Source organism: Manacus candei, unplaced genomic scaffold, assembly GCF_025592945.1.
Source record: "Manacus candei isolate 608988 ecotype Guabito, Panama unplaced genomic scaffold, ASM2559294v1 h1tg000124l, whole genome shotgun sequence".
In the NCBI taxonomy this organism is placed as follows: domain Eukaryota; kingdom Metazoa; phylum Chordata; class Aves; order Passeriformes; family Pipridae; genus Manacus; species Manacus candei.
Window position 1 is genome coordinate 912,097 of NW_026138172.1, and position 26,780 is coordinate 938,876.

The 26,780-nt window shown below is 41.2% G+C and overlaps 1 protein-coding gene across 1 annotated transcript in view; it reads right to left on the reverse strand.

Annotated features, from left to right (window-relative positions):
* Positions 1–5,068: 5,068 nt before the first annotated feature.
* The window catches only part of ANO2 (anoctamin 2), a 152,887-nt gene continuing 131,175 nt past the window's right edge, over positions 5,069–26,780 (reverse strand). Inside the window, exons 19-23 of the mRNA XM_051770755.1 lie at positions 15,561–15,713; positions 15,393–15,445; positions 13,080–13,261; positions 7,782–7,887; positions 5,069–6,357 (exon numbers count right to left, since the gene is read on the reverse strand). Of these exons, the coding sequence (XP_051626715.1) occupies positions 6,076–6,357; positions 7,782–7,887; positions 13,080–13,261; positions 15,393–15,445; positions 15,561–15,713 (776 nt within the window). The 3' untranslated portion in view covers positions 5,069–6,075. The remainder of the gene's footprint in view (positions 6,358–7,781; positions 7,888–13,079; positions 13,262–15,392; positions 15,446–15,560; positions 15,714–26,780) is intronic.

Consider the following 26,780-nt stretch of genomic DNA (forward strand, 5'->3'; position numbering starts at 1 on the left):
AGCTCTGAAATGCATGTGTCTTCCAGCAAACAGTGTGCAGAGACCTTTATTCTCACACCTTCATGGACCTGTTTTCCTGCTCCCCCATTCCACCTTCCGAACCAGCTTCCTTCTAATTTTAAAGGCACAGCTTTCATTGCCTTTCCCAAAAATACCTGGTTCAGTTAGAGGGCTGCAGTAGCCTTTCCAAGTTGCTGGATCATGTTGCTTCCCTGTTTATTCTCTCCCTAAACTTGCTGAAATCAAACACTACAACATTTGATAACAGGCACCCTGTTACGAGAATTTGTCTGTTTTACAGAAAATGCATAGATTTAACTAGGTGTTGGATCAATATCCCTTATATATTTTAATTCAAGGATCACAGCTTTCCAAACTGACTCATAGTTGTGTCAGCCTTAAGTCCATGCCACGTGGAAGCACAGAGTGGTAACAGTTCTGAAAGTCAAATTTACTAAAGTCAAGCCTGACAAGACATCAGTCAGTTGCCAGTTGGCTTTGAACAGAGATCCTATCTCAGGAAAATGCAGGGTCAAATCCCAAACTGCTGGCTCCACACATTTTCCATAGTGGGACTCGTTCAGGACCACAGCAATGGAAGTTTGCTGTGGATGCACATTTTTTCACTACAGACACATTTCTCTACCTAACTGGTGGAAAGCTGCACACAGAGTTGCATAGAGGAAATGCTCTCTGATCAAGGGGATGCTGAAGCCAAAAGAAAGGCTTCCACCGAGGTTTGAATCTGGGGATCTTGTCTCAGGTGGCCACATTAATGATATGTATATAATCCTTTGATAGTCATCATTTTGCTCATTAAAAGTGTATCTGTGGAACTAGAAATAGCTTGGAAACACTGTAGGTGAAAGTAGGAGTCATTGTTAGTGACTCTCTTAAGAATCAGGAAAAGCTGCAGAATTGTGTCAACAAGCAACTGAAAATACATATAAATAAAAAGATTTCATCAGATTATTATGTATAAATAAAGCATGTTATCAGTCTGTCTCAGGAGTTGTTACAGAATCTGGTTGATTTTAAGAATTCTGCTGGGGGTGTGAAAGAAGCAGTAAGGCACCCTGTTAATTACTGCAGCTATTAATAATTGAGTAATCAATTAATAATTGAGTACATTTGCAGATGATGGGTAAAGGATGGGAATATTCAGAGTTTTGGTAGTACTGAGGGATTTAGTACAGATTAAAACACATTTAGAAAATAACTAATGCAGAGAAACTTCCCTGAAAAAGATGCATGTAGGGCAAAATGAGCACAGATTCTGTACTCATTTTTTTTGGTAAAAATATTCTTCATCCTCCATTATCTGTGGGCCTTTCAGAAGAACCATGGGCTGACGGCCTTTACAAGGTAAGAACTGGGAGTTCAGGTGTACATCCTCCTTCTCTCTCCCTACCTCTAAGGGTAATAAAGGCACTGTTGTGTCTGAAAAACTTGTGTGACTGGACACATAAGTTACCCAGTATTAGGTGTGGAGGAATTTACCTACAAAGAATAGGTCACAAACAAAACTGGTTTATATTTTCTCTTCAAAAGCAAAATAATCAGACCAGACGGGGAACAGAAAGACCATCTGTGCCTAATTAAAGGGTGAGACTGCATAGCAGCAACAGATGTTATATTATTGTAGTCAGAAGAGTTTATTGCTAACAGTGGTAAATATTGTGCATGGTGAAGCAGGAATTTAACAGACATACTTCCACATAGGCTACCCTTTTCTTCCTGGAAAAAGGAAGACTTTGACTGTCACGAAAGTTGGTTTTTTTTTCCTTTCTTTGGCAGAGATTTTAGCTGGTTTTCATTGCTAAAGCAAGGAGTGGCAATAGCTCACAGGTTTTGTTACCTCTGCATTTCTACTTGCACCCCTATTCTCCTGGTCCCTACAGAGAGCTTTCCATGCACATCTCTTGGAACAGCCACTCTCTGCTTCTGAGACACAACTTATGGCAAGGGGGAGCTTTGTGGGTAGACTTACAAGTATCATGCTGATAAAAAGGGAGCAGATAAAGTCTGCCTTTGTCCAAAAGAGATAAGTTAGAAACTGAGAATGAATGAACACCTGATCAGTGATCTACAGTTACAGCAGCTGATGGGAAGCGGCGTCGGGAGAATCCAGAGGTTGCCATAGAAAGGTAACAAAGGATGCAACCCTCAGGGACTGCACCTGAGTCAGGTACCAAACATGCAGGAATTCTCAGTGAATGAAACTCTCAAGTTTAAGAGACAAACAGAAACCACACCACAGATAAAGATAACTGAGCTGTCTGTCCTGTCTGTGATATCATGGGAGATCCCATCTGGACGTCAGCCGTGATTGCTGCTGTGCCTCTTTCCCAGCCTTGTTTGGGTGAAATATATAAACCTCAGGAGGACTCTCAGAGCATCAGTGTACATCTGCTGGCTTCTCTAGTTCCTTCTGCTAGGAAATCTAGAAACACATTATCATTTTTGGACCATAGCAAGCATTTCAGTTGCTTGTTATGGAAATTCTGTGTAACAACATCCTACTGCACTCGACTTTGGGATAGCATTTTCTGACTGTTTTCCAGTGACTCATAGTTTTTAAAAAGGTATTTCCTGGGTGGAGGGAGGGTGTGCAAAATGGTTCTATTTTAAGAAGACCTTTAACTCTGAATATCTTTCATCAAACAAGTCACTGGAGATGAGGGTGCCATGTAACCTGCCTGCATTCTCTTTCTAAACCCATTTCTGCACACCCTCCCACATTCCTGGAAAAAGAGAGGGACCATTATGATAATCTAAAGGTCTGGCAGCATTGATATTTCTACTAGTTGGAAACATAAAGTTTCTCCCCATCAGAGGCTTTTTTAAGAGAATGGATTGAATTTCAATCAACTAGAGTTGTAAACAGCAAACATCAACAGTTCCAAAGCCCCAAAAGTTTCAAACTTCCAAATCCACCACCAGAGTATCCTCTTGTAAATGAGGGAATAGATGTTATTAATACTGACTGCCTTAATGTATTAGACCATGGAATCCCCAACAGAGCCTGCTGGTCTTTTGAAAGTAAAATGAGACAATTTGTTTTCAAGGAGATATAGTTCCCCCATATGAATGTTAATCTTAGAGGAGGGAAATCAAAGGTTATGTCTCAGACCTGTCACAGATTTTGAGGAGGGAGACAAATTTTTAAAGAAAAATAAAATTCATTCAGCAAAATTTAAACAAACAAAACCAAATGGTGACTTGGGAATGCTGGATCACTGCTAGAAGCAGTTGTTATTTTTTTCTGTGATCTTAACATCTTAAGCACCCTGACTTGGGAGGTTTGGTGATGATCTTCTGTCAAAACACACAATCTAATAGGAAGACATTGGGATTCCTGCTCAGGGCAGGGAAGGAGATGGACAGAGAATCAGAATAGTTTGAGTGGGAAGGGACCTGAAAGACCATCTTGTTCCAACCACCCTGCCATGGGCAGGGACATCTTCCACTATCCCAGGTTGCTCAGAGCCCCATCCAAACTGGCCTTGAACACTTCCAGGGATGGGCAGCCACAGCTTCTCTGGGCAGCCTGTGCCAGGGCCTCCCCACTCTCCCAGGGAAGAATCTTTTCCTAATATCCAATCTAAACCTGCTCTCTGTCAGTTTGAGGCCATTCCCCCTTGTCCTGTCACTCCAGGTCTTTGGAAATAATCTCTCTCCATCTACCTTGTGGGCTCCCTTCAGGTACTGAAGGCTGCCATTAGGTCACCCCAAAGCTTCTCTTCTCCAGGCTGAACAATCCCAACTCTCTCAGCCTTTCCTCACAGCAGAGCTGCTCCATCCCTCTGATCACCTTGGTGTCCCTCCTCTGAAGTCTCTCCTACAGCTCCATGTCCTTGCTGTGCTGGGCCCCCAGAGCTGGAGGCAGCACTGCAGGGGGGTCTCCCCAGAGCAGGGCAGAGGGGTAGAATTCCCCCTGCCCTGCTGCCCACGCTGCTTTGGATGCCTAAAATTTTAACAGTTATGTTTTGACCATGCAAATCCGATCCTCTGAGCCTCCTCCAGATGATTTTCTGCATGACAGGAATGCAGCTTACATGACCACAGGTGACTCTGAGGTGTGTATACTAAGAAAAAGCTAAAATTGTATTAAAGAGGACTTTTCCCCTATGAATTTCCTATCTCAGTCAATCAGAAAAAACAAATGTATAAATTGTCAATAGTTTACACACAGATCATTATGGCAGAAGCTCCTCAAATATTGTCTTTTAGATAATGCATGCATAAAAAAGGGAGACATATTGTAATACTACACATTTTTGCACATTTACAAGCTGTATTTGTAATCTTAGGCATATATAGCCAAACTGAGATCTGGGCAATACCCCTAGCAAGTCATTATTAATTAAAAAAAAACCAACAAAAAAAACAAAAACCAGTTTCTGAAAGGGGAATAACTGTCTCTGAATTCATTTAAAATTCAGCAAATGAGTTTTGACAAGGAAAAAGAAGAAAACATTTGGAAAGGTCAGACTTTTTTTTCAACGAAGTTCAACACTTGCAATTTTATTCAAGATGATGTTATCATTTCAAATTTGATTACTATATAGGAGGGATAAATTACCTAAAAGTAAATTTAAAAATTAAAAGTCCAAAAGGATTTTTTTTTTCATTTTAGCCCACACTGAAACAGTTCTCCCATTTTGATTTGCTTTAGTTTAGGCACTGAATGAAAACAAAAGAAAAAAACAAACAAAAAAACTCCCCACACTATTATTTTGACATCTCTCATAATACAAAAGATGTCATAGAAGAAAAATTTTTCCATCTACAAGAACAATGAAATCTTAGGCTTCAGAAATATATAAAATATGATCGTAATGTTAAAGAACAATCCTATAGAAGGCCTGAAACTGAAGCACTTCTTTGGTTTGTATTTTTGAAAGTATTGTTGAGAAGACAGGATGGAAAGAAAATCTTTTACCCTGAGTCTGAATTTCAAGATGAGTAAGAGACAGAGCCCACAGTAAAAGAAACAGATTTTTTAAGAAAGTTTAATTTTCATTCATGACAGAACAAAGCTATTCACTGAATGCTTGTAGCTGAAAGCTTGGTTAGTGAACATGTGTATCTTCCAATGAAATGCAGTTCTGCAAAATATTTTACTTTACAGTAAAACACAACAGCAGCAATTTTTGTTACTTTAAGCGCAATGTACACGAAAATGCCACATGATTCACAGGGCTTAATTCCACTCTCACTCCTCAGCTTCACCCTGGTGGTTCAGTGGTGTGATTCCTCTGATACTGGCTGAATTCCCAGTTTAAGTGAGAGAAGAATCAAACATGCAGGGGTTTGTTTGGGGTTTTTTTGCGTTCAGGACAATGAACAACAAGGAGCTTCCCTGGTTGTAGCAGCTTCAGTCATTCTGATGCACATGTTGTGGCCTCCCTGCTCATCAGCACATGCATTCAAGCTCCTGCTAAGCAAAAAGCAATATATCTGTGGATGCAAGTGCACAGGGATTTTAATTCCTTGTGTTTCCACACCTCTGTGCCCTTACCCACAGCCCTGCCTGCCCTGCAAGGGTAGCACCTCGTGGCAGTGTATGTTAGGAAGGCACAATGACTCCTTGAGGCTCCAAATGTTTGTCAACCACCCACTGGCAGCTGCAAGCAATGAGACCATGAGCTGTGTGCACTTCTCCATGGTCAGTCAGACCTGCCCAAAGGTAGACATGAGAGCAGGAGTGTCCCCATCCCCACGGGGTGTCTGCAGGCAGAGGGATGGTTGCAGTCCTACTGCAGAGACTGCACGAGCAGGGAGAATTCCCGCATGTCTACCCAAGTCACATCACCACAAAAACCAGCTACAGCCACAATATAGCCCTTATCTTGCACTGATAAAGTCTGGAAATGCTGCAGCCCAGATAGCATATAAAATATAACAGAGTCCCTTGCAAATGGAGTTTCTAAGGAAGCAAAAGAAGCCTCCTTTTTGCTCCCTGTCCCTTGCTTGACTGTCTCTCCCTCCCTTGCTCTGGATTCAGAATCACATCACACAGCAAGCAGGTGTTGCAGAGGTAAGCACAGCATGTTCCCCTTCCCCAGGGAGTCACACCACCGTGTGCTGTGAGCTGAAGGAGGTGAAGCTGCCTTTGGGACTGCGGGTAAACTGGGAGAAGCTGGCAGCCCGGCTCCTCCTGCTCTTGGTCCCACTTTTGTGCTTCCGCTTGTCACGTGCCATAAAGCTTTCTATCAGCTTCAGTTTCTCATGCTCCTCCTTCAGGAAGAAGTCAACAAGCACGCTCTTCTCCTTCTTGATCTGTTGACTGATGTCCTTGGGGATGTCAGGGATCATCCAGTCAACCAGAAAACTGAGGAACATCACCAGGTTCTGCAAACACAGCAATAGATGTGAAGCAAGTGTGAAAAATCCAAAATACTCACACTGGAGCAAAACCAAACCTTTTCTACTGCTATGAGACAGGTATCAAATACATTTTGCTGATGGTGTGTGGTAGTAAGCACTTGAGTAAGGCTTTTTATTTCAAGAAACAGCTCAGGTTTGTGTGAAGCTACCCCTCAGTGGAGTGGCTGTATTGAACGTGTGCTTCAGTTAGGTTTGAAATGGGAAAGGACTTGGATTCATCAAATGATTCATTGCCTTAGGAACAAAAACAGCCTTATTCCTTACAGGCATCCATGGGTGCTCAATTCTCAGCATCCAGTTCCTTGAGGCTGAGTTCAGAATCCATTAATATAAGGGCATCCTCCAACACAGATCATACCCATGTGCTGCCAATGTGGCCTGAGCAGACTGTATACAACTTTCATGGTCATTCTATCCTCAAATCCTTCTCTCTGTGGACAAGTAGGATTGGTTTTACACTACCACAACCTGCAAGCCACAACCCCAAACCTCACCTGTCAAGGTCACTACAGGTGATGCTCATAACACCAAGCAGGAAGCAGACTAGGCAAAAAGTTTTGCTGTTTATGAAATTTATAGATAAATGATGCTATCATGGTAATTCTTCGTTGTGTAATGCCTCAAAATGTGTGAGAATGTTTGCTGACAAGGCTGCTAGAATGTCTCTGTCCCCAGTCCAGACAATGGAGCTAATTAACCAAGGAATGTACTCTGGCAGAACAGGCAGAAGGCCTTTCTTCCATTTGAAGCCCAGCAGAACCAGTTGGTTTCAACTGTTTTGCAGCCAGTGGTGGAAAATTACTGAAGGCACAGCAAAGAAGCAGAAGAGGGCAATACAAACCAGGCAAGATTCACAGTAACACTGGGAGTACTTGGCAGGTGAGGTGGAAACACAGGCAGATTTTCACAAGAGTGATGGACCCTGTGGAAGGATCCCAGGTCACGGAGGAGAGGAGAAGGAAGCCATCCAGAAGGCAAATCATAATAGCAAATCCCTTGCTAATGAAATCTTCACACTGAGAAGAATTTGCTGCACTTACTTCAGGAAAGTAGCAAAAGACCTCAGAGGTTTTATCACCCCCTGAGAGTATAAAAGTTGACAGAGTCCACTTGAATGTTCAAGAGCCTGGGTTTTTTGGGATCCCTACTAGTGCCACAGGCTAATGCAGGCTGTGGCACTGTCTTCCCTGAAGGGAAAGGAAAGCTCTGCTGAGGAAGTTCCACAGTGCTCCAAAGGGAGAACCTGTGCTGCAGCCCACTAACCCCTCAGCAGGCTGGGTATGCACAAAGAGAAAAGCTCCAATGGACATGGGCTGCTTTGGCATGTGCATTTCAATCTGTTTTTAACTATATTTCTGAAATAAATTGAAGCAACTCACCAGACTTACCTGAAACAGAATAACAAAAGCCAAGCGAGCAGATAAGACTGCCCAGTACTGCTTAGAAAACTCGTACTGGTTTGGGGACCAAGGAGGTTCTCTGTAGTCTTTGAACCTGCCAGTGGAGACAGCTCAGTTATCACACAGTTCCAGATTTCCTCCAGCACCAATTGCTTTGATTAACATGATTTTAGAGTCACAAAACCTAAAGAATCAAACCCTCCAGATGTTCCCACTTCAACCCTTATTATGAAATACAACTCCAGAATTAAAGCTGGACTACCCCCACTGAATTTAACAAGCTTAGCCTGGTTTTCACAGTTGTAACCAAAATCAGAACATTGTTCTAATGTTGGAAATGTCCAGATTTTACAGGATTGACAAATGTCCCCTTTTTATTCCTGGTGTTAAATTGACCTCAGTGTACAGGGAATAAAGTGCTGAAGTGAAAGCAGAGAGTCAGTACAAGGCATTTTCAGAAGGAGATAAGCCTGCATTCATCTCACCTAAACCTTGATTCTTTTAGGGAATAATTCAGCCCACATAAAATGTGACTTTCACTTTGGTGGTTCCTGTCTTTGCATTAATGAAAGGGGGAGCCATGGGAAAGGCACTTCCTAAATTAACTGTCTAGCCTTAGACAGGGTAAAACAGAGCCTTAGTGGTTTAGTGTAAAGACTGTTGCTTTTAGTATTATCATCAATCATTTGGAAGTAAACAACAGGCTAATAAAAATCACAGATGCTCCTAAATTGGAAAGTTTTGCATATAGCAGGAAACACAGAAAGCAATAAGAAATGAATACAGGAAACACAATGAGAATAATACGGGGAAATGGAAAATAATTAAAAATAAAACAAGTGAAGGATCTTCAAAAGGATGGAGTTTGAAAGAAAATGCAATGAAAATGGCCTGGAGCTTGCAGTGTCCAGCAGGTTAGCACAAGTTTGAAATATGGCAGCAGGACAGTATGACTTGTGGGTGTATAAACACAAGTCACGATGGTGCTGGGGGGGTATTAGCCTTTCTCTGAACAGCTCAGGTAAACCCACACCTGGAATGCTGCATTCAGCCATTCAGCTGTGCAGATTTCAGAGGGGAAAAAAGATTAAAAAAAAAGGGGGGGGGGGGTAGGGAAGGAAACCAAAGAAAAAAATAGCAACAAATTGAAGTTAGTTCAGCAAAACAATACAAAGGCTGACTGACTCACCAGAAAAGATTAAAGAGCAGCACATGTATTGCTCCACTTTGGTAAGTAACAGCCACAGTTGGACATGATAACCACGCACAAATTGTGCCCTTAGGACTGAAAGGGATAATTTAGTGCTGTTCCCAGTGTTTGACTACGAGTAATGGGATGAAATTAAGAAAGGGAAAATCTGTTTTGAATACCACAAAACCCGTTCTGACAGTAAGATTCATTAGACTCTGGAAAAGCCTCCATTGGGGGATAATGGAGAAAGTTCATATATAACATCTGTCAGCTTCAGTTTGCAGGTGTGCTTACCAAAATTACCTTCAGGTTCTATCCACATGGCTTTGCATGTTAAATTATACATTTACAATCCACGCATCCTCTACATCCTGCCACTCCTCACCCCCAAGAAATTCAGTCTGAAATGCTGGATGTAATTCTGTGCTGCAGCTTCTGGAGACACAAGGTGCAACCCACAATGGGGAGGGGGAGGTGGGAGAGGAGGAAAAAACGACTTTAAACTGGGGGCTGTACTAATTTATAGCAGCACTACCTGGGCTGTGTTAGGCCCTGGTTTGTTTGTTTTGTGCAGTGGTTTAAGCACAGCAACTGAGCTCTCCATTGCATCTTACCCAGGATTCCTGTGCTGTGCCTGCAGCTGTGAGATCACCCCTCTGGTACCTTCCTGGACATTGTGGATTCCCACATGTTGCTCAAATCTGTGTCCAAGCCCTGCAGCAAGGGCCAGAGTCAGATCCCTTGAATTTAATCTGCTTGAACATCAAAGCCAAGGAAAACCACTGAGTTTGCTGTGGATTTTGCCTAGCACTATAAATCAATCCCAGTCTTGAAACGCAGCCCAGGTTCACCTGGAAGGGTCACCAACTGTGGTGGGTTTTCCATTTGATGTATTCAGAGCTTCACAAACTATGGAAGTGTTGCAGGACGTCAGACCCCTTGGAAATTTCACCTGGCTCAGCTGGAAATCACAGGGCTTGTGATGCCTGAATCTACATTCAACAGAACACTAGCAAATGATTTACAGGGAAGGGATATTTTGCCAGAGCTACAGATGAGGTAGCTGGGCCTCCTCCCCACCTCCCTTTTTAATTATTCTGTGTCACATGGGACTTCAGAGTGCAATAACCTGGCCCTTTTCTAACCACTGTATTCCACAGGTAGTTTCTTTTTTACAAAGACCATCTTTTCAGTTCAAAAAGTGTTTGGACAATGCTCTCAGGCACTGAGAGTCAGGTGTGATTCTTGGGGTGGTCCTGTACAGGGCCAGGAGTTGGACTTCATGATCCTTGTGGGTCTTTTCAATTTAGGATATTCTCTGACTTTATTATTCTGTGATTCCCTCATCTCTTCAATTCTTCATTCCTAAAATACTTGTCTCAGCAGGTATGACAGGAACAGCAAACAATCAATGCTGCAAAGACTATTGTGTTTCAAAAATAGTAAGCAACTCTAAGCCACTGAAAAAGGACAAGATTATGAAGTAGTCAATATGGTTGAAGAATGAAGTACAGAAAAGTTCTGAGGGAAAATAGAAAAATACACACTGAAAGTAGAGAAAAGTTGGGGAAGTGACGATGGATGGAGAAAACCACACAATACTTGGACAAGAGTGAACTGAAGCCAGAGCTAAGAGAAAGATGCTATTGTATTTCAGAAGTATATTGTGTGGGAAAAAAGAAAAACTGGTAAAAAACATATCAAATTGTACATGTAGGTGGAACTGCAAATCAGTCCAAATAAGCTCATCTGTTTAATTTCCTTTTTCAGCTGGTCTTTAAGTAAAACATCCTGAATCACAAGAAAGTACTTCTTCAGCAATGAGGGAGTATACAAAAATTAGTCAGGGAAAAATGTTATAATTCAGCACTGATCATTAGGAGTTGATGAGATGAATCCCAGGACACTAAGAAAATTAATTCATTCAAAGACACTTTATAAATTCCCTGAATATCAGAGTAGATCCATGTTAAAGTCCCTTTAATGAGTCCATATCTTCTGCTTTCTTCTTTTCAGTGTGACCAGCATACTTTTATGTACCCCATTATCACAACAGATTATAAGGATTAAAAGGGCCAAACCAATAAAAATGTCACATATCTTAGCAAGCTTCGCTTTTAATTTGCCTTCAGCTACACAAATGTCATTTTTCTGTGGAAAAAAGAAATTCATTAAAACTAATGCTGTGCGTCAGAGCGTCGCTGCAGCAATGTTTATTTGGCAGCAGTGTCAAGGAGTTCACAGTACTGGAGAAAATGCTGCCTAAAACATTCAAAGAATGTATTCTGTATGTTCAGTGGCAGAGCTGTTTCTGGCTTGTTAAGGTTTTTTTAAAGACACCTTAATCTCTGGCAATGCCCGTATGGAGCAAAACTCAGGCTTATTGTAACCACATTTATCTCCAGAGGTCACAGAAATCTAAGAATAAGAGAGGTCAGCTTGTTCCCAACATATTTGCCAGAAAAAGAAATACAGATTTTATTTCCAGCATAAGGGGCAGTGTTTGTTGCCTGTCCCTTGGGACATGAGCCAGATACCCCATATTTTATCACAGCGATAGCTGCGTCCAAAGCTGAGATTTTGATAAGATTGAAAAGAGGAGGATGACAATGAGAAAGTGTATGTGGCTGTTGATGTCTTCTCCTAATTGTTTCCTGATAACAGAACAGAAACACTCTCACAGTACTTTCCCATTCAGATTAGCACATGATCAAACACTTATTAATTTTTCCTTCTTCTCAGTGGCATGGACTTGATATTATCAGGCAGGAACCACTATTATGCTTAGTGTAGATTATTCCTTTCTTCCCTGTATTTGGGCTCTGTTAAGTAATTTGGCTGTATTTGGCCGTGCTAATGTGAGGAGAGCATTTTATCACTGTTGTTCACACACACACTCCCAAATACAGTGGTACTCACAAACAGAGGCTGACACCAGGCAAATAGCAGCACAGTGAAAGTAGCAAAGCCACAGAGAAGTGAATCAAGATGTTTGCTGAAGGAAAACACAGGCTAGTTTGGGGAAACAAATTAAAAATGCTAGGAACTGAGGGTGGAAAAGCATTTCACAGCCTTACAAGTCTATCAGAAAGTAGAGGTCTGAGCTGTGCAGTCTCCTATCTTCTCTTGTAGTCAAGGTGAGAAGGCAGGTAAGCCCCAAAGGCAGCCCCAAGAGCAGTGCTGGAGTCACAGGGCCAGATTTCTCTCCCTGTTTCTTCTGCTTCCAGTGAAGGAACTGAGATGTGTGATTTGTGTGGGTTGTAGTTGGGTAGTTGGGGTGAGATAAATACCCTGCTTAAAACCAGTGGGATCCTAAGTGTGAGATATATTAGACAACAAAACAAGGGAGGTCAATTAAAGACCTGTGTGTAGTAAAACTTATATAAATTAAGGCTCTCCTTAAAGAAATGGAAAAGAAACTTTTGTGCTGATTTTGTGCCATTGCAGAGACCAAGGACAGTGGATTTCAAGGGAGTCCACAAGGAAGGTGAGGCAGGCTGTTGAATATAGCACTGACCCAATTTTGAGCAGCCTTGGGTTGCACTGCCTTAAACCAGCTCTTTGAATTTCTGCCTATTTTTATAAAAAAACAAGGTTACTTTGAAAGCCCTGGAACCACCTTAGTGATTTCTCTTGCAAACTAGAACTACTTCATAGGCATCTGACATTTTGGACATCTTTTAAAGGAAATTGAGCCTTGTTTCCCCAGTCAGAAAGATGAATTTGAAATATAAGACATGTAGATGGCAAATGGTGCAGGTTTTAAAGATGGGCATAATATATTGAAAACTCAGATCTCAGCAAAAAAGAAAACATGGTTCTAATTACTGGGTGTCCATTTTAAAAATCAATTCTTTTTAATGAAAGCTTTGTCTTTCAATAAATAAAATATTTTTTCATTTGAGTAAGTCTGCCTAAATTGCCTATTTTGCCTTTTGCACTGGAAAACCCCTTTTAAGAACCTTCTAACACAGTGGGAATACTCCAAAAGCTGTACTTTTAAAACCATCTGTACAAAGGCTCATGAATATTACTGAATATGTGGCTGTATAATTGAATACTGTCAGTTCCCACTTTGAAAAGAGGTACTTTACCTGCAGAATAAAACATCCTGTGCAAACAGGGAGTTTTCTGGCTCTGTCCCAGCCTTGAGATGACTGACATTGAAGTAGGAGAGCGTGTGATTGATGAAGCCATGCATGGTTCCATTCTGACTGTATGCATATTGGTACATAAGGCGTGGGATGAAATCGGATGTGACAGCAATTACAAAAGCCTGGGAGACAAAAAAAAACACCCAACCAAACAACAGCACCATGAATCTATGAATGACATGTTCCAGGTTAATTATTTTCATGTGCAAGTAAATTTGGAGTGGTGATGAAGTGAGAATCGAATGGTACAGAATATTTGCATACATAAAAGCACAGTAACCTGCTCTGTCTCTCCAGGGGAAGGCTAAGTTAGGAAAGTGCAGTATTTCTTACAGCATAGAGTAGCAAAAGCAATTAATGTACTCTCCATTTCTCCAATTCTTTCCATCCCTAAAGCCATTAGGAGGTTTATTACTAGTTTAAAAAAACCCCATATCTGCAACAAGACATAATAGCTAGTTAGTATAATTTGGAGCATATTTTGGTGTAGTTACAGTGTTATCTGAGACAAACCTGTTCAGTGTAAAGTATTCATCCTCCATTTTCCCCTCTGCATCAGGATTTACACACCTGACATGGGTGGATCTCATGCTGGTATAAAACTCTCATAAAACTGGTATCCCAGTAATTGTGAAGTCAACCAGACACAGAAGTATCTAGATCATATCAGTAAGAATTCCTTTGATTTGTCCTCTGGACTTACTCCTGTGGGAGCAGGTCCAGAGGAGGCCATGAAGATGATCAGAGGGATGGAGCAGCTCTCCTATGAGGAAAGGCTGAGAGAAGTGGAGTTGTTCAGCCTGGAGAAGGCTCCAGGGAGACCTTAGAGTCCCTTCCAGTGCCTGAAAGGGCTCCAAGAGAGCTGGAGAGGGACTTGTTACAAGGGCCTGGAGTGACAGGACAAGGGGAAATGGCTTCAAACTAACAGAGAGTAGATTTAGATCAGATATTAGAAAAAATCCTTCCCTGTGAGGGTGGGGAGGCCCTGGCACAGGTTGCCCAGAGAAGCTGTGGCTGCCCCATCCCTGGAAGAGTTAAAGGCCAGGTTGGTCAGGGCTTGGAGCAACCTGGTCTGGTGAAAGGTGTCCCTGCCCGTGGCAGAGGGGTTGAAATGAGATAATCTTTAAGGTCCCTTCCAACCCAGACCATTCTGTGATTCTATGATTATTTAAAATTACATTTTTCTAAATAATAATTTCCTGTATCAATATTATTCAGATGCAGAGACATAACTGGGCATTCAATATTTTTTTCAAATGGGTATGAACATGTATACTTTTCTGTCAAGAAAAAAATCTTACTGATATTTTAATGGAATCCCCAGTAAATAAATATTTTCAGAGGTTTTTTTGATACAAAAAATAACCAAGGATAATAAATCTGCAAAGTGTATTCAGATAAAAACAAGAGGCTGTAGAGTTTTGCTCATCCAGCACAGAGCAGTGCTAGACAACTGCAATTTGTGCCTGACATCATAATATCCCTTCAGTAGTGAAAATCTTCTGATTTTCTAAAGGGCTTTGATGTCTTTGATATTTTATGGTTGGACTTCATGGTCTTAAAGGTCTTTTGCAGCCTAAATAATTCTGTAAGTTTATGATCTGTGGGTTAAAAACCCACTAGTTAGTACTACAATTAAATTCCTAGGGCATGAGTCTTTTTTATCATAAGACATATCAGGAAAATTTTACTAAAGGAATACATATAGAACAATAAACATAATATATCTGTATACCAGACACACATCATATTGAAGTAATTGGTTTTGTTCTGTAAAAGAATGTATTTTCACACTAAGATTTTTTTTTCTGGTCCTAGAATCCAAGATGTAATATTTACATTTTTTTTTCTTCATACCAATAGTTACACTGGCAGAGTAACAGAAAAAGCTGTGGGTATGAATGGGAAGTAGATCTTTATTTATTATGTGGAGTGTTGCCTGCTTTACCTCTCCTTCACTGGTTGTTCTTATATGGATTAGTCTTCCTGATCTACATAATGTGAGAATAGAGAGAATGGGATGAGGGAATGGTAATTTGCAATTAAATCATGTTTTGCAATTCAACAAGAATGAACTGGATAATTTAGATGTCACAGAATCACAGAATCAACTAGATTGGAAAAGACCTCTGAGATCATCAAGTCCAACTTATTTTCTTGGCAAATAGAGAAAACTAGACTTCACTTTTAAATAATGTTGAAGGGACAATATAAGCTCCATTAGATTAGAAACTAGTATAACCAAATACTTACATTAATGATAACTGACAGCTTTCCAATGCCACTCAAAATGTCATACCAAATTCCTGTAAACGAAAAACAGAAATTGTTAATGGATTTACTATAATTTTTCTTCTTTTTTTTTTTTTTTAAATTGTACTTTTTGCATTATCTTCACTGCAAAGCTTTTTCATTGCTTACCTATATCTTTTGCTCTTACTGTGTCTGGCCTCCTCAGTTCAGTAACAAACTTCTTTGCATCGAGCCGGACTTCTATGACGTTGTTCAGGAGAGCAAAGAGAGGTGCCAGAGGGAAGGAGGCAACAAAGAGCGTGACAAAGCCAAACTGGATAACTGGAAAAGAAATATTTTTGAGAGCTTCTGAAGGGAGCAGCTGACAGCAAATTGTTGATGAGCCTTGTGCCTCACGAGGCCCACGAAATTCCGCTGCCCAGTTTGGGCCCAGTGATAAATATCAAAAAGCAAGGTTACAAAAGAGAGAAAGGTTTGTCACTGTGCTTCATGAATGTTTCTAATAATGCTTCAAGTCACTAGCACAAGCACAAGCCAAAGGAAATACTAAATTTAATAAAGGACAAAGGGTTCAGCGTGCATTCTTCTGCATTTGTACATAATTAACTGATTCAGACTGTGTCATTCTTCCCTGCCTTTTGCCTGCAAGAAAAATTATGCACAATCAACAAGAGGAAAAAACCTACAAGGTGCCACTATTTCTTTCCAGCTTTCTTTGAAAAATTTAGTGGCAATCTGTCAAAAGCACTAACAGAATAAGTATTTCTGTGGATGCAATGAGCCTGTGGTGTTGAATAGCACTTCCATCCCTCCTTATGTCACTGATATCCTCCCAATTTACAAATCTTCCTCTTTCAGTCTTAACAAATTAATATTACATGTATATATTCCTTGTGAGAAAGGAAGTGATAGTTCACTGGTCCTAAAGAACAAGCAAGGAAGTACATTCCTCCTGAGTTCTTTATGCTTGCTAGAACAGATACACAACTAATTAACCCTGTCTTCTTCCACAGGGGGGAAAAAAACCAACCCACCCATCCAAAGGAAACCCTCTCACTTTGCAGTGGATGGCACATCTTTGTGTCCTCCTGTTCCCAGCATTGCATTAGTTTTCACACAGACAAATTCTCCAGTAAGCAGGTAAGGAACCAACATCACCCTGCAAAAGCACAATACTGACACAACTGTGTTTTTCTGGCAAGTCTCAGTGCTCTTGAGATGCTTGGAATAGTCTGGTAGAAAATCCTGTTCCACCAACCAACTTTCTTCAGATTTTGGGTGGGCAGAGTATTCTTAATTCCTTTCCTCTTTCAGGAACAGTCTCATCTGGATGAATCTCTATTGGGTACAAGAATCTGAAAGGCAGTTGACTCTTTACTTATTTCTCTGAGGGGGTGGGGAATTAACAAATTGCCTAAAAGTTTGTGTCTTCCATGGAAGACAGGAGGCATCAGCAGTGAAAGCTACTCATGAGGCTGGATCCCTTCCTTGTTTAAAGTAATACTTCAGAGAAGTGAGAAAGTTTTATTACTCCAGCAAACTAATGAGAAGTAGAAGAAAAAGAAAGGGACCAAAATCTGTGCTGCTTGAATGCAGAGGCAGTGATCCCACTAAGATTAAACTAATAAATCTGACTGTGATCTACATTTCAGAATTATAAAAAAGTAGTAGTATAGAAAAAGGGTTGGTGTGTGAGGCCATATTTACTGTGGCTTCTTTTTTGGCAAGTACAAGTTTTGTGTAAGTCCTCTCTCCACTGTGGAAGGAATCTGTTGCAGGGTTTTTGTGAAAATGGAGGTATAAATAGCACAACATTTTAGTTTAAAATAATTTCCTTCAGCACTGTTGTCACAACCTACTATTGAAACAGTTTTCTCCAGGATCTTCTCTCAATGCATCTTTTTTGTGTGCAGGTCTTCTGATATTCCTCCTTTTCTCTTCTCAGAGACAACATATTTGCACAATAAACTATTAACTCTGTATATTTGTTATTTTTTGTGTGTTTTATATTTGTATATTTGTATATTATATGTTATTTATATATAGTATATTATTATTGTTTTGCTGTGCAATAAATTGTATATCCCAACATACGCTAAGATGGAGCTTTTTAAAAGCATACAAACATCCTATCCTTGAAGTCATACTTTCCTGAATATTTTATGTTCAGAGTCAGGAAAAGGAATTAACAAGGAAATAAAACCACATGTTAATGTCTCCAAAAACTGTGAAATGCTGAGAAAAATACATAGCACCAAAATATACTTTATTTGGTTTTAAGTGAATTTAGCAGGAATAGAGCTGGGAGGATTCTGTTAAAAAAATTAATCAATGTATTTGCAATGATTTAAGAATAAACCACACACACATTTGCTTTGATGTTGCTCACAGGCCCTTTATTCACTGCCTGGGAAAATGCAGTTTAATTTTTATTCAAGTTCATGAAAAAATGTTGAAGGTATGCAAAGGACTTCTGGATAATTGTGCAAATATGTCTTCATAGAAAATGCTACGCCAGATGTGTTTGTGTGGCCACCTTGAAATCTCTTCAACCTTCTAGACTCCCTTTTACGAAAGTGTAAATGATGCAAAAAACAGGCAAAACCAAAAAAAAAAAAAAAGCTGAAGCCCAAAAAGCAAACTCAAAATCCCCAAACCAAAACAAAGCACACCATAATTCAGATGGTCTTGTTTAATAAGCTAGCAAATAAGCATTTAAAACGAGCAGTCTTTGAACACCTTGGCAATTTATAGGTACGTGTTGAGTGTGATCAGTGTTTCTAGAAGCAAATCTGAACGGATTAAAAAGAGAAGAATCCCTGGAGTTCTGTGGGTGCCTGTCCAATCACAGTTGGAACATATACAATACATTTAGGGCACTCACAGACACTGTTCCACCAAGGACAGTTGACACAAAAACATCCTTTTTTTTGGCTGGAGAACCTGATGGCAACCTGGAAATACCCTTTTTATATTCCCTTTTGTGCCACAAGGTCTCCATACAAAGCTCTTTTAGTGTTTCTGGTCAGGGAAAAGGCTAAAGAGACCCAGGAGCTGGACCTCTGGATATCCAGCCTGTTCCATAGGTTTTCCATTTCCCTAGCAGTCCAGCCTGGAGAAAACAGAGGGGGACATCACCCAACCTCATGGCACACGCTGGTGAACAAAATGTTTGAAGGCTGTGTATAGGGGGAAGTCAAGGACACAGGAAATAATGTCAAAGCAGGACACTAAATGTGCTGTCAGTGACACAGAGTCTATCTGATGAGACCAAAAGCCCAAACCACATATTATCAGTGCCTTCTCTGTCTGACTTGAGCAGGAAAGAGGCCAAGGGCTCAGAGCCAGTCCATGAGGTTCTCAACCCCTGATGCCACATCTGCAACATCTCATCCAGGCTTGGGCCCTGAGACAAAAGCTATAAAACACAAACGGCATCAAAAGAAGTCTCTCAGACCACAGCCCTTCCCAGAAGTCCACTCTGCCCAGAAGCTCTTCCTCTGTGCAGGGCCTGAACAGAACCCAAGCCCAACAACGACAGCACACTCTGTCCCTCTAACTCTGGCATCCAAAGTCTGATTAAGAGCAGAAATCAAGGTTTTTAAATTATGGATCTGGAGAGTGCTAGTTGTGTAGGGGATGCAGAATCAGTCCCCAGCACAAAACCTTCCGTGGTGAATATCAGCCAGGTCCTACAAGATTTACACACTGAGGAGTGTGAGTAACCCTGGGATCTAGAGTGAGCAATCCCAGCACCTTTAACATCAAAACCTAACTTAAGGAAAGGTAATTTTTTGTGATGGTGTTGCTTTCTTTGTTACTTCTGTATCAATAATATCTGTCATGGGATCATCTCTTGCTGGAAGTAAACAACAAAAGGATCACTCCTGTGCCAAGGAATTTTCCAAGTTCTAAGAAGAAACTTCTTATATACAGATGAAACTTCAATATGGCCAAGCCTGGCTGAAAACTTTAAGGAAAAGGTGTAGTAAATGTATGCAACAAGCCTACACATAACAGCCTGAGTTGGTAATTTTCATAACCATTCTCATTATAGAGATTATAGAAAAATGCAGGCTTCTCTTCAGTGATTTTTTTTTCTTTTGCTGCCTCACACATTGCCTTTTTGATGGTTTTTCCTGCTTTAGGGGAAATTCTTCCAAATCTCTCAGATTAATCCTTATGATAGTCAGTAGCTACAGACATTGGATCTGACCATTTTCTTCTTAGAATTCAAAAGGGAGTTTTGCCATTGTTTTTTTACAGAAGTTGGATGACACAACCCTTTATTACGATTTCTCTTCGAGGAAAAATGTTTTTAATTAATTGCCACATGAAGCCTGGAATCCTAAAGAGGTTTGACTGGAGAAAGAAAGATCTAATGAAATAATCTAAAAATCATTTCTGATATCAGTTTCTTCTCAAGAAACTATGAGTGGTATAAATTTGAGACATCCATGTGCATCATTTAGCTGCTTTTGGAGCCAATTTCATAAAATTTGTTTCATTAGTGATATTTATTGCTACTCTAAACATCAATTTCTTGCCAACTCCTATCACTGCAGGCTGGTTACACGTTGCAGACTTGCTACCCTGTGGACCAGGAAATTGCTGTGCATGCTGCCTGCCTTGGGAACTCACGGGGTGTCGGGCTGGGTCAAAAGTCATTGCACAGTTTTAGAAATAGGAATTGCTAATGGCAAATTTGACACATGCTGACACTGGCTATTTATGTTTCAGGATTACTTGAGCAAAACTTTCTGATCACTCAGGAATTTTAAGAGTGCCTCTGCTGAAGAGTGACTGCTAAAAAATACAGCTATGTATCAGTTAATAATATCAAAACAAACAGTCATCAGGCATTTCACTGTGCAAATCAAAACTTTGTGCAGACTTGCTACTGACAGCCAAGACCTGTTCAACGAAAAAGTTCAGCACAATCTGCTGACTGAAATCAGATTCAAAGTTCAGCTCACTGAAGAAATGATCCACAAAAGCTTTCCCTGAAGGAAAACTTAAGAGTTTATTTGCTATGGTAAGGTGTTGGCCTCTTCCTCTCACACTACTGAGATCTGAAAAACGCCACTGAAGTCAACAGAAGCCTGCCTGACTCGTAGGCTTTGGGTTTTACCTTCTTAAGTTTTCTCTTTTCTTAGATTTATATATGACTTTTACTCTAAAAAATAATCACAGAATCATGGAGCAGTTTGGGCTGGAAGGGACCTTTAAAGGTCATCTGGTGCAAATCTTCTGTGATGAGAGGGGATCATTCAGCAGGTCATGTTGCTCAGAGCCCAGATCAGCCTGACCTCGAATGTTTCCAGGGATGGGGCATCCACCACCTCTTTGGGCAACATGTGCCACTGTTTTACCACCCTCATTGTAAAAAACTTCTGTCTAATATGTAATCTAAATCTACCCTCTTTTAGTTTAAAACCATTACTTCTTTTTCACTCTCAACAGGTCCTGCTAAAAAGTCTGTTCCCCATCTTTCTTTTCGGCCCCCTCTAACTACTGGAAGGCTGTTGTAAAATCCCCCCCAGAGTTTTCTCTTCTCCAGAATAAACCACCCCAATTCTCTCAGTCCAATTTGTGGCAGTGACACCAACCAGGGAGCCACATAGTAATAGGCTGGGTCCATCTGTTTCTTCAAATGTGGTTGCCCACAACTTGAAGGAGAAAACACCATAGTGTCAGTAGTTGTTACCCCATGGGCTCAACATGTCTAAAAGAGACATGTTTCCTGTCTAAAAGAGACAAAATTACAAGTAGTTGTACTTCTCTGGGAGTATTTTCCTGGGGCAAAGAGTTCTCTGCAGGCTCATGGGTTTGTGGATGAGGAGGATGGGTATGAAGCCAACAAGCCAGTAGAAACTATCATTTCTCCTTCCCATGACATCCAGTGTAAATAATGAGAAAGCTTCCCACAGACAGATCCTTTTGCTTTGGGCTCTGGTGTTAGAGGAGCTGGCTTGGGGACGGCTGGAAGTGGGAATCCTGAGGAACAAGTTCACCAAGCAACTGATCCAATCAGTTTTAACTGATGTTAAAAATCCTAGTCTGACAGAAGATAATATTAACATTGACAGAGCTGAGCAACTCCAGGAGGCCTTGTAGAACACGTGATCTGAAAACTTACCAGGACACTTGAACACAGGGCAGCTCTAAGACAGAGATGGCTGTAGCCTGAGTGAAAGAAACCTGGATTGTTCTTCTCTTTCCAACTTCTCTATCTTTTATGTTTGTGATTCCTCATGCTTAGTATTAACAGATCAGTCATGATCAGAGGCACCAGCTCTACATTGCCATCAGCCTTCATACTGTCTCGTTTCACTGGTGCTCGTGGTCTTGCTGGCATGGACTAGAGGGACTAACATTTTGCAGAACCAAACTCCACTAAACAAAGGCAGAACAACATTTCCCAATATGAAAATAAAGGAGATTAAAACATAACCAGTAAATCTCACTATTTCTACTAACCTACCTAGACATAAACAAGGGCAGCAGGTGGAAGAGGAGGAAGCCTCTCCAAGGCTTCTTAGAATAAGGAAAGAGAAAAAAAAAGAAAGCAATGGAAAGAAATGGCCATTCCAAAATTTAAGTGGGATAGTTATCATCAATAATTCATTTACCTGTGGCTTATCACACTACAAAACACATCCTGAGATTGCTATAGGCCCTATCCCTCAGAGAGGTGGTGCCTTAACAGGGTTAATTTGCTTCATAACAAACTGCAAAGAGAATATATGGTTTGCCATGTGAGGAGTGGGCCAGAGTCCAGGTTTCCATCAGAAAGGGGGCATGTCCACCCTTTTGATAGAAATCAGTAGGAGAGACTGGATATATGGATACAAAAGGCAGGGACAGCCTGTGATTAGGATCCAGCCTAGTGCACAGCAGACCTGGAGTCAAGAGTCTTAGCTTGGTTAGAGGTTTTCTGTGTAATCTTAAAAATGTCACCCACTCTTAAAAGTAGGAGTATCCTAAACCTGAATGTAGGGAATACTCACACATGGACACATAATCTGGCTGTGCCTGTTTCTTCAAAAAACCCCATCATCATCTGTATGGGAAAACCCAAAGGCAAGCCCAGTCTGCAGTTCCTTGTTCAGCTGCTTCATTGTTGGTTGAGCAGATAACCACTAATGCCAGTGGGAGCTTGCCTGAGTAAATCAGTGTGAAAATTAAGAAAGAAGTTCTGAAACAGCAGCCAGATTCCTCTCTTCTTAATATCATACTTCTTACATTCCAGTCATTCTGCCTTTTTAAGCAATTCAGTGCGGGGAGAAAAAATGCTTCCTCTGCACTTGCTGCATTGTTCCCCTTCCCCATTGCCCCCAAATCAGAATTACAAAAATAGGTAAATAAGCTGTTTAACTGCCTCCTGCAGCTCGATGCCCTTCAGAACAACCCCAGCTGACAGGTTCAGTGCTGAGCTGCACAAAGTGCTTCCTGCCAGCGTGGGTGGTCTGAGTCCCAGCCCAGGGAGCCTGACAGCTGAGAGCAGGGATGTGGACCCGGGGCAGCAGTCGGGGCTGGGGAGGTGCAGCTTGGGTTTCATCCACTGCACATTTGTCTGGAATGCCACAGAGCTGGCAAAGGCACTTCTCCACTTGGGGAGCTCATCCCCCTGCTGTAAACAAATGTTTAGATTAGTAATGAATCCATTCATTTTCAGGGCATCTGTGTAATTATCCCTGATGACTGCAGGATGAGGTACTCAACCTTGTTTATGATCTGGGCACAAGGGACTAGTCTAAATTACAGGCTTAGTGTCCAGTGATTTATGACATCAGTAGCTTAGGCCCTGTACTAGAAGTTAAAATCTTAGAATCAGAGAATATTCTGGGTTGGAAGAGACCCACGAGGATTGAGTCCAGCTCCTGGCCCTGCAGAGAACACCCCAACAATTCCACCATGTGCCTGAGAGTGTTGTCCAAACACTTCTTGAACTCTGTCAGGGTGGGGCTGTGATCACTTCCCTGGAGCAGGCACCCTAAAACCTTCACAGATTATGGTGATATTTCTACATTTCTTTTCTAAAACACACTACCCTACTCAGTTCGGTGGCCATGATTTGAATTATTTTCGCAGTTTCTAGAACTTGCTTCTAAAACTTAAAAAAGGCCAGTTCCCTAAGGGACAGCATAACAAATGGCTAAACATGGGAGCTCCAAGAGGTAGTCTGGAGTCAAAACACACTGTCAAAACCCCACTGTAGCATGTCTTCTTTGCAGGACTGACTACTGACCTGCTTCTTTTCTGAGTGGGTGGCCTTAAATGAACTCATAAAACAAATCTGACATTAGTGAAATTATGTTCAAACTCGAAGCAGCTGAGCATCACTTTTCCCACAGCAGAATCAAGACTGCTGATAGCAAATCAAAGCAATGTTGACAAACATCATACCAGTGTTACTGTTATTACAGCAAGGCACCCAAGTAGTGTCTTTATGAATAAATCAAGGGTGATGTCATAAACAGACATCTTGAATCAGGGTAATGGCATCATCTCAAATGCAATGGGAGCAAAAATATTAAAATTCTTACAAGGGAAGATGTATTTTTTCACCATTGTTTAATTTCAAAAATTGCAAAGAAGCTTGCCTAAAGTTTACAGCAGGAAAAATCACCTCTGGTTGAATTAATGCATGCAAAAAAAATCAATCCTAAAGGACAATTTTTAAAAAAATTATCATCATGTACAGAGGGGGATGAGGTAGTAGAAGCTGCAGCACAGAGTCAGATTCTAAGCTGAGTTGAAACAATTCAGAGGGAGATGATGGGAGGTGAGGGCTTCTTTACGACACTACAGATCCACAGGTTTGGATCTGTAAACATATCCATTAGATATTTGAATATCCATAAGAGATATTCAAATCTGCCATCATATAAAATACCTTGTATACCCTTTCTTATTTATAGACTTACATAAATCTACCATTCTATAAATTTTAATATGTATTTATAATTAGATTACAAGTTATACCTGTAAATTTATATAACTATTTCTATAGAGATAAACTATACATGGTATTTAACTTTTTTGCCACAAAATGAATTCTCTTCCAGATGTTTGAGAATAGTGGCTTATTAAAACAGGAATTGTCACAAGCAATATTTCACAGATGTCTGGTTTTAGATACCATGCCCATTGACAAGCTCTGGTTCTTCCTGAATTCTTTTATGCCCTAAAGTCTGGGTTTGCCTGGATTATTCCTCTCTTTCCACTTCCCCCACCTATACCATTCCCCCTTTCTCCTTCCCTGCCTCTGCAGGTTCCTACTCATGAGGCAGCTACAGGGCTGAGGGGTACACTGCAATTTTAGTTTGCATCTGGTGTGAAGAAGCAACCCTTTTAACACTCTAGAGCATCCCTATGTGCTGCTTCCTCTCAGGTTTGTTTTCCTGAAGTTGGATTGTGTCCCAAGGCTGTAAGTCTGAGTTATTTGGTGATTATTTGCAACTCTGTCCTCCTGGGTTCTGTTGAGTCATAGAGATATTCCTTGGAGTTTACAACAAGCACAAGTCAGAATGAGGAAAAAAGGCATGTATGTATTTCACTTTGGAATTCCCTATCAGATGCTTCATATTTTTCCTTGGATAATTTATCTGTAGTGGAACCTTTATCCCACTTTTTGACCTGCACTTGCTGGAGCAGTGGAAGAGTGTAAGTGGATGTAAGAAGATGAATGCGATCAAACAAACTCAGTGAAAGCTGAGAGGAGGCAACAGAGGATTCCTTAAAGAGTAGAATTATTGTATAATTCAGTTACTTTGAACTGCTACCTAATTAGTTGTTGGGTTTCTCTCTGTATCCCTTTATACAGCCAGCTACTGTACTCAGAATTTCAAACATTGTTTCATAGGTATCAGCACAACATTTTTACTTGAACAAAGAGTAATCAAGATGCCAAAGGAACCAGACTTCCAAATTATAACTACTGAGGACAGTGGCACAATGCCAAACATACTGGAAAGAAAATGAATTATTGATGATCTTTTATTTGAACAAACTCAGTGCTTTCAAGTTTCTTTCTTGACTCTTGTCTTCCAGAATGCAGAAAACACTGTAATGCTGCATCTCAAATAACTTAGTAGCTGTTTGATCAATTGTGAAAAACAGAAGTATATATGAACACATAGGTGATATGCACAGGAGAGGCACCAGCTTTACAAAATTAGAATACTATTTAATAGAGTTGCTCCTACTTTGCACAGGTTTGACACGTGACTGAATGCTGGCAGTGCACTCCACTGGTGACATCAGCCACCCCAGCAGGGTAATGCATGTAGAGGAATAACATATATCATTTAAGAAACTAGAGGGTGTACTGCTATGAAAGGTGGCAGACTGAGAAATAATTCCCAAGTGCATCCTAGATTTCCTTAAAAAGTGTGGCAAACTCAACATCCAGTGGGAAAGGCCCTGGGGGTGCTGGTGACAGCAGCTGGACATGAGCCCAGGTGTGCCCAGGGGGGCAAGAGGCCAATGGCACCTGGCTTGGATCAGCAATAGTGTGGCAGCAGGACCAGGGCAGGGATTGTCCCCCTGTGCTGGGCACTGGGGAGGCCACACCTCAAATCCTGGGTCCAGTTCTGGGCCCCTCACTGCTGGAAGGGCATTGAGGGGCTGGAAGTTTCCAGAGAAGGGAACGGAGATGGGGAAGGGTCGACAGAGTAAGTCCTGTGAAGACTGCCTGAAGGAGCTGGGGGTCTTTATCCTGGAGAAAAGGAGGCTCAGTGGGGACCTTATTGCTCTCTGCAACTCCCTGAATGGAGGCTGTAGCCAGGTGGGGGTTGGCCTCCTCCAGGCAACAGGACAAGAGGAAATGGCCTCAAGCTGTGCCAGGGGAGGTTCAGGTCGGACATCAGGAAGAATTTCTTCACCAACAGGGTGGTCAGGCACTGGAAGGGGCTGCCCAGGGAGGTGGTGGAGTCCCCATCTCTGGAGGTGTTTGAGAAGGGTCAAGAGAAGGATCTTTCCCCTCTACTCAGCACTACTGTGAGCACACCTGAAGTATTCTTTCCAGCTCTGTGCTCCACAGTAGAAGGACATGGACACGCTGCAGAGTATCCAGTGGAGATCCATTAATGTGATTAAGGGACTGGAGGACCTGAGGTACAAGGAGAACCTGAGAGCACTGGGGTTGTTGTACCACAGGAAAAGAAGACTCAGGAAATCTTACCAATGTGGTGGGTTGAAGAAGACAGAGCTACAACCTTCTCAAGGGTGCCCAACGAGAGGACAAGAGGCACTGGGCACAAATAGAAATTTAGGGAATGCATTTTAAACATTTAAAAACCCTCTTTTTTTCTTTTTTTTTTTCTCTTTTTTGTGTGAAGGTGATCAAATGGTACAACAGGTTGCACAGAGAGATTGTAGAGT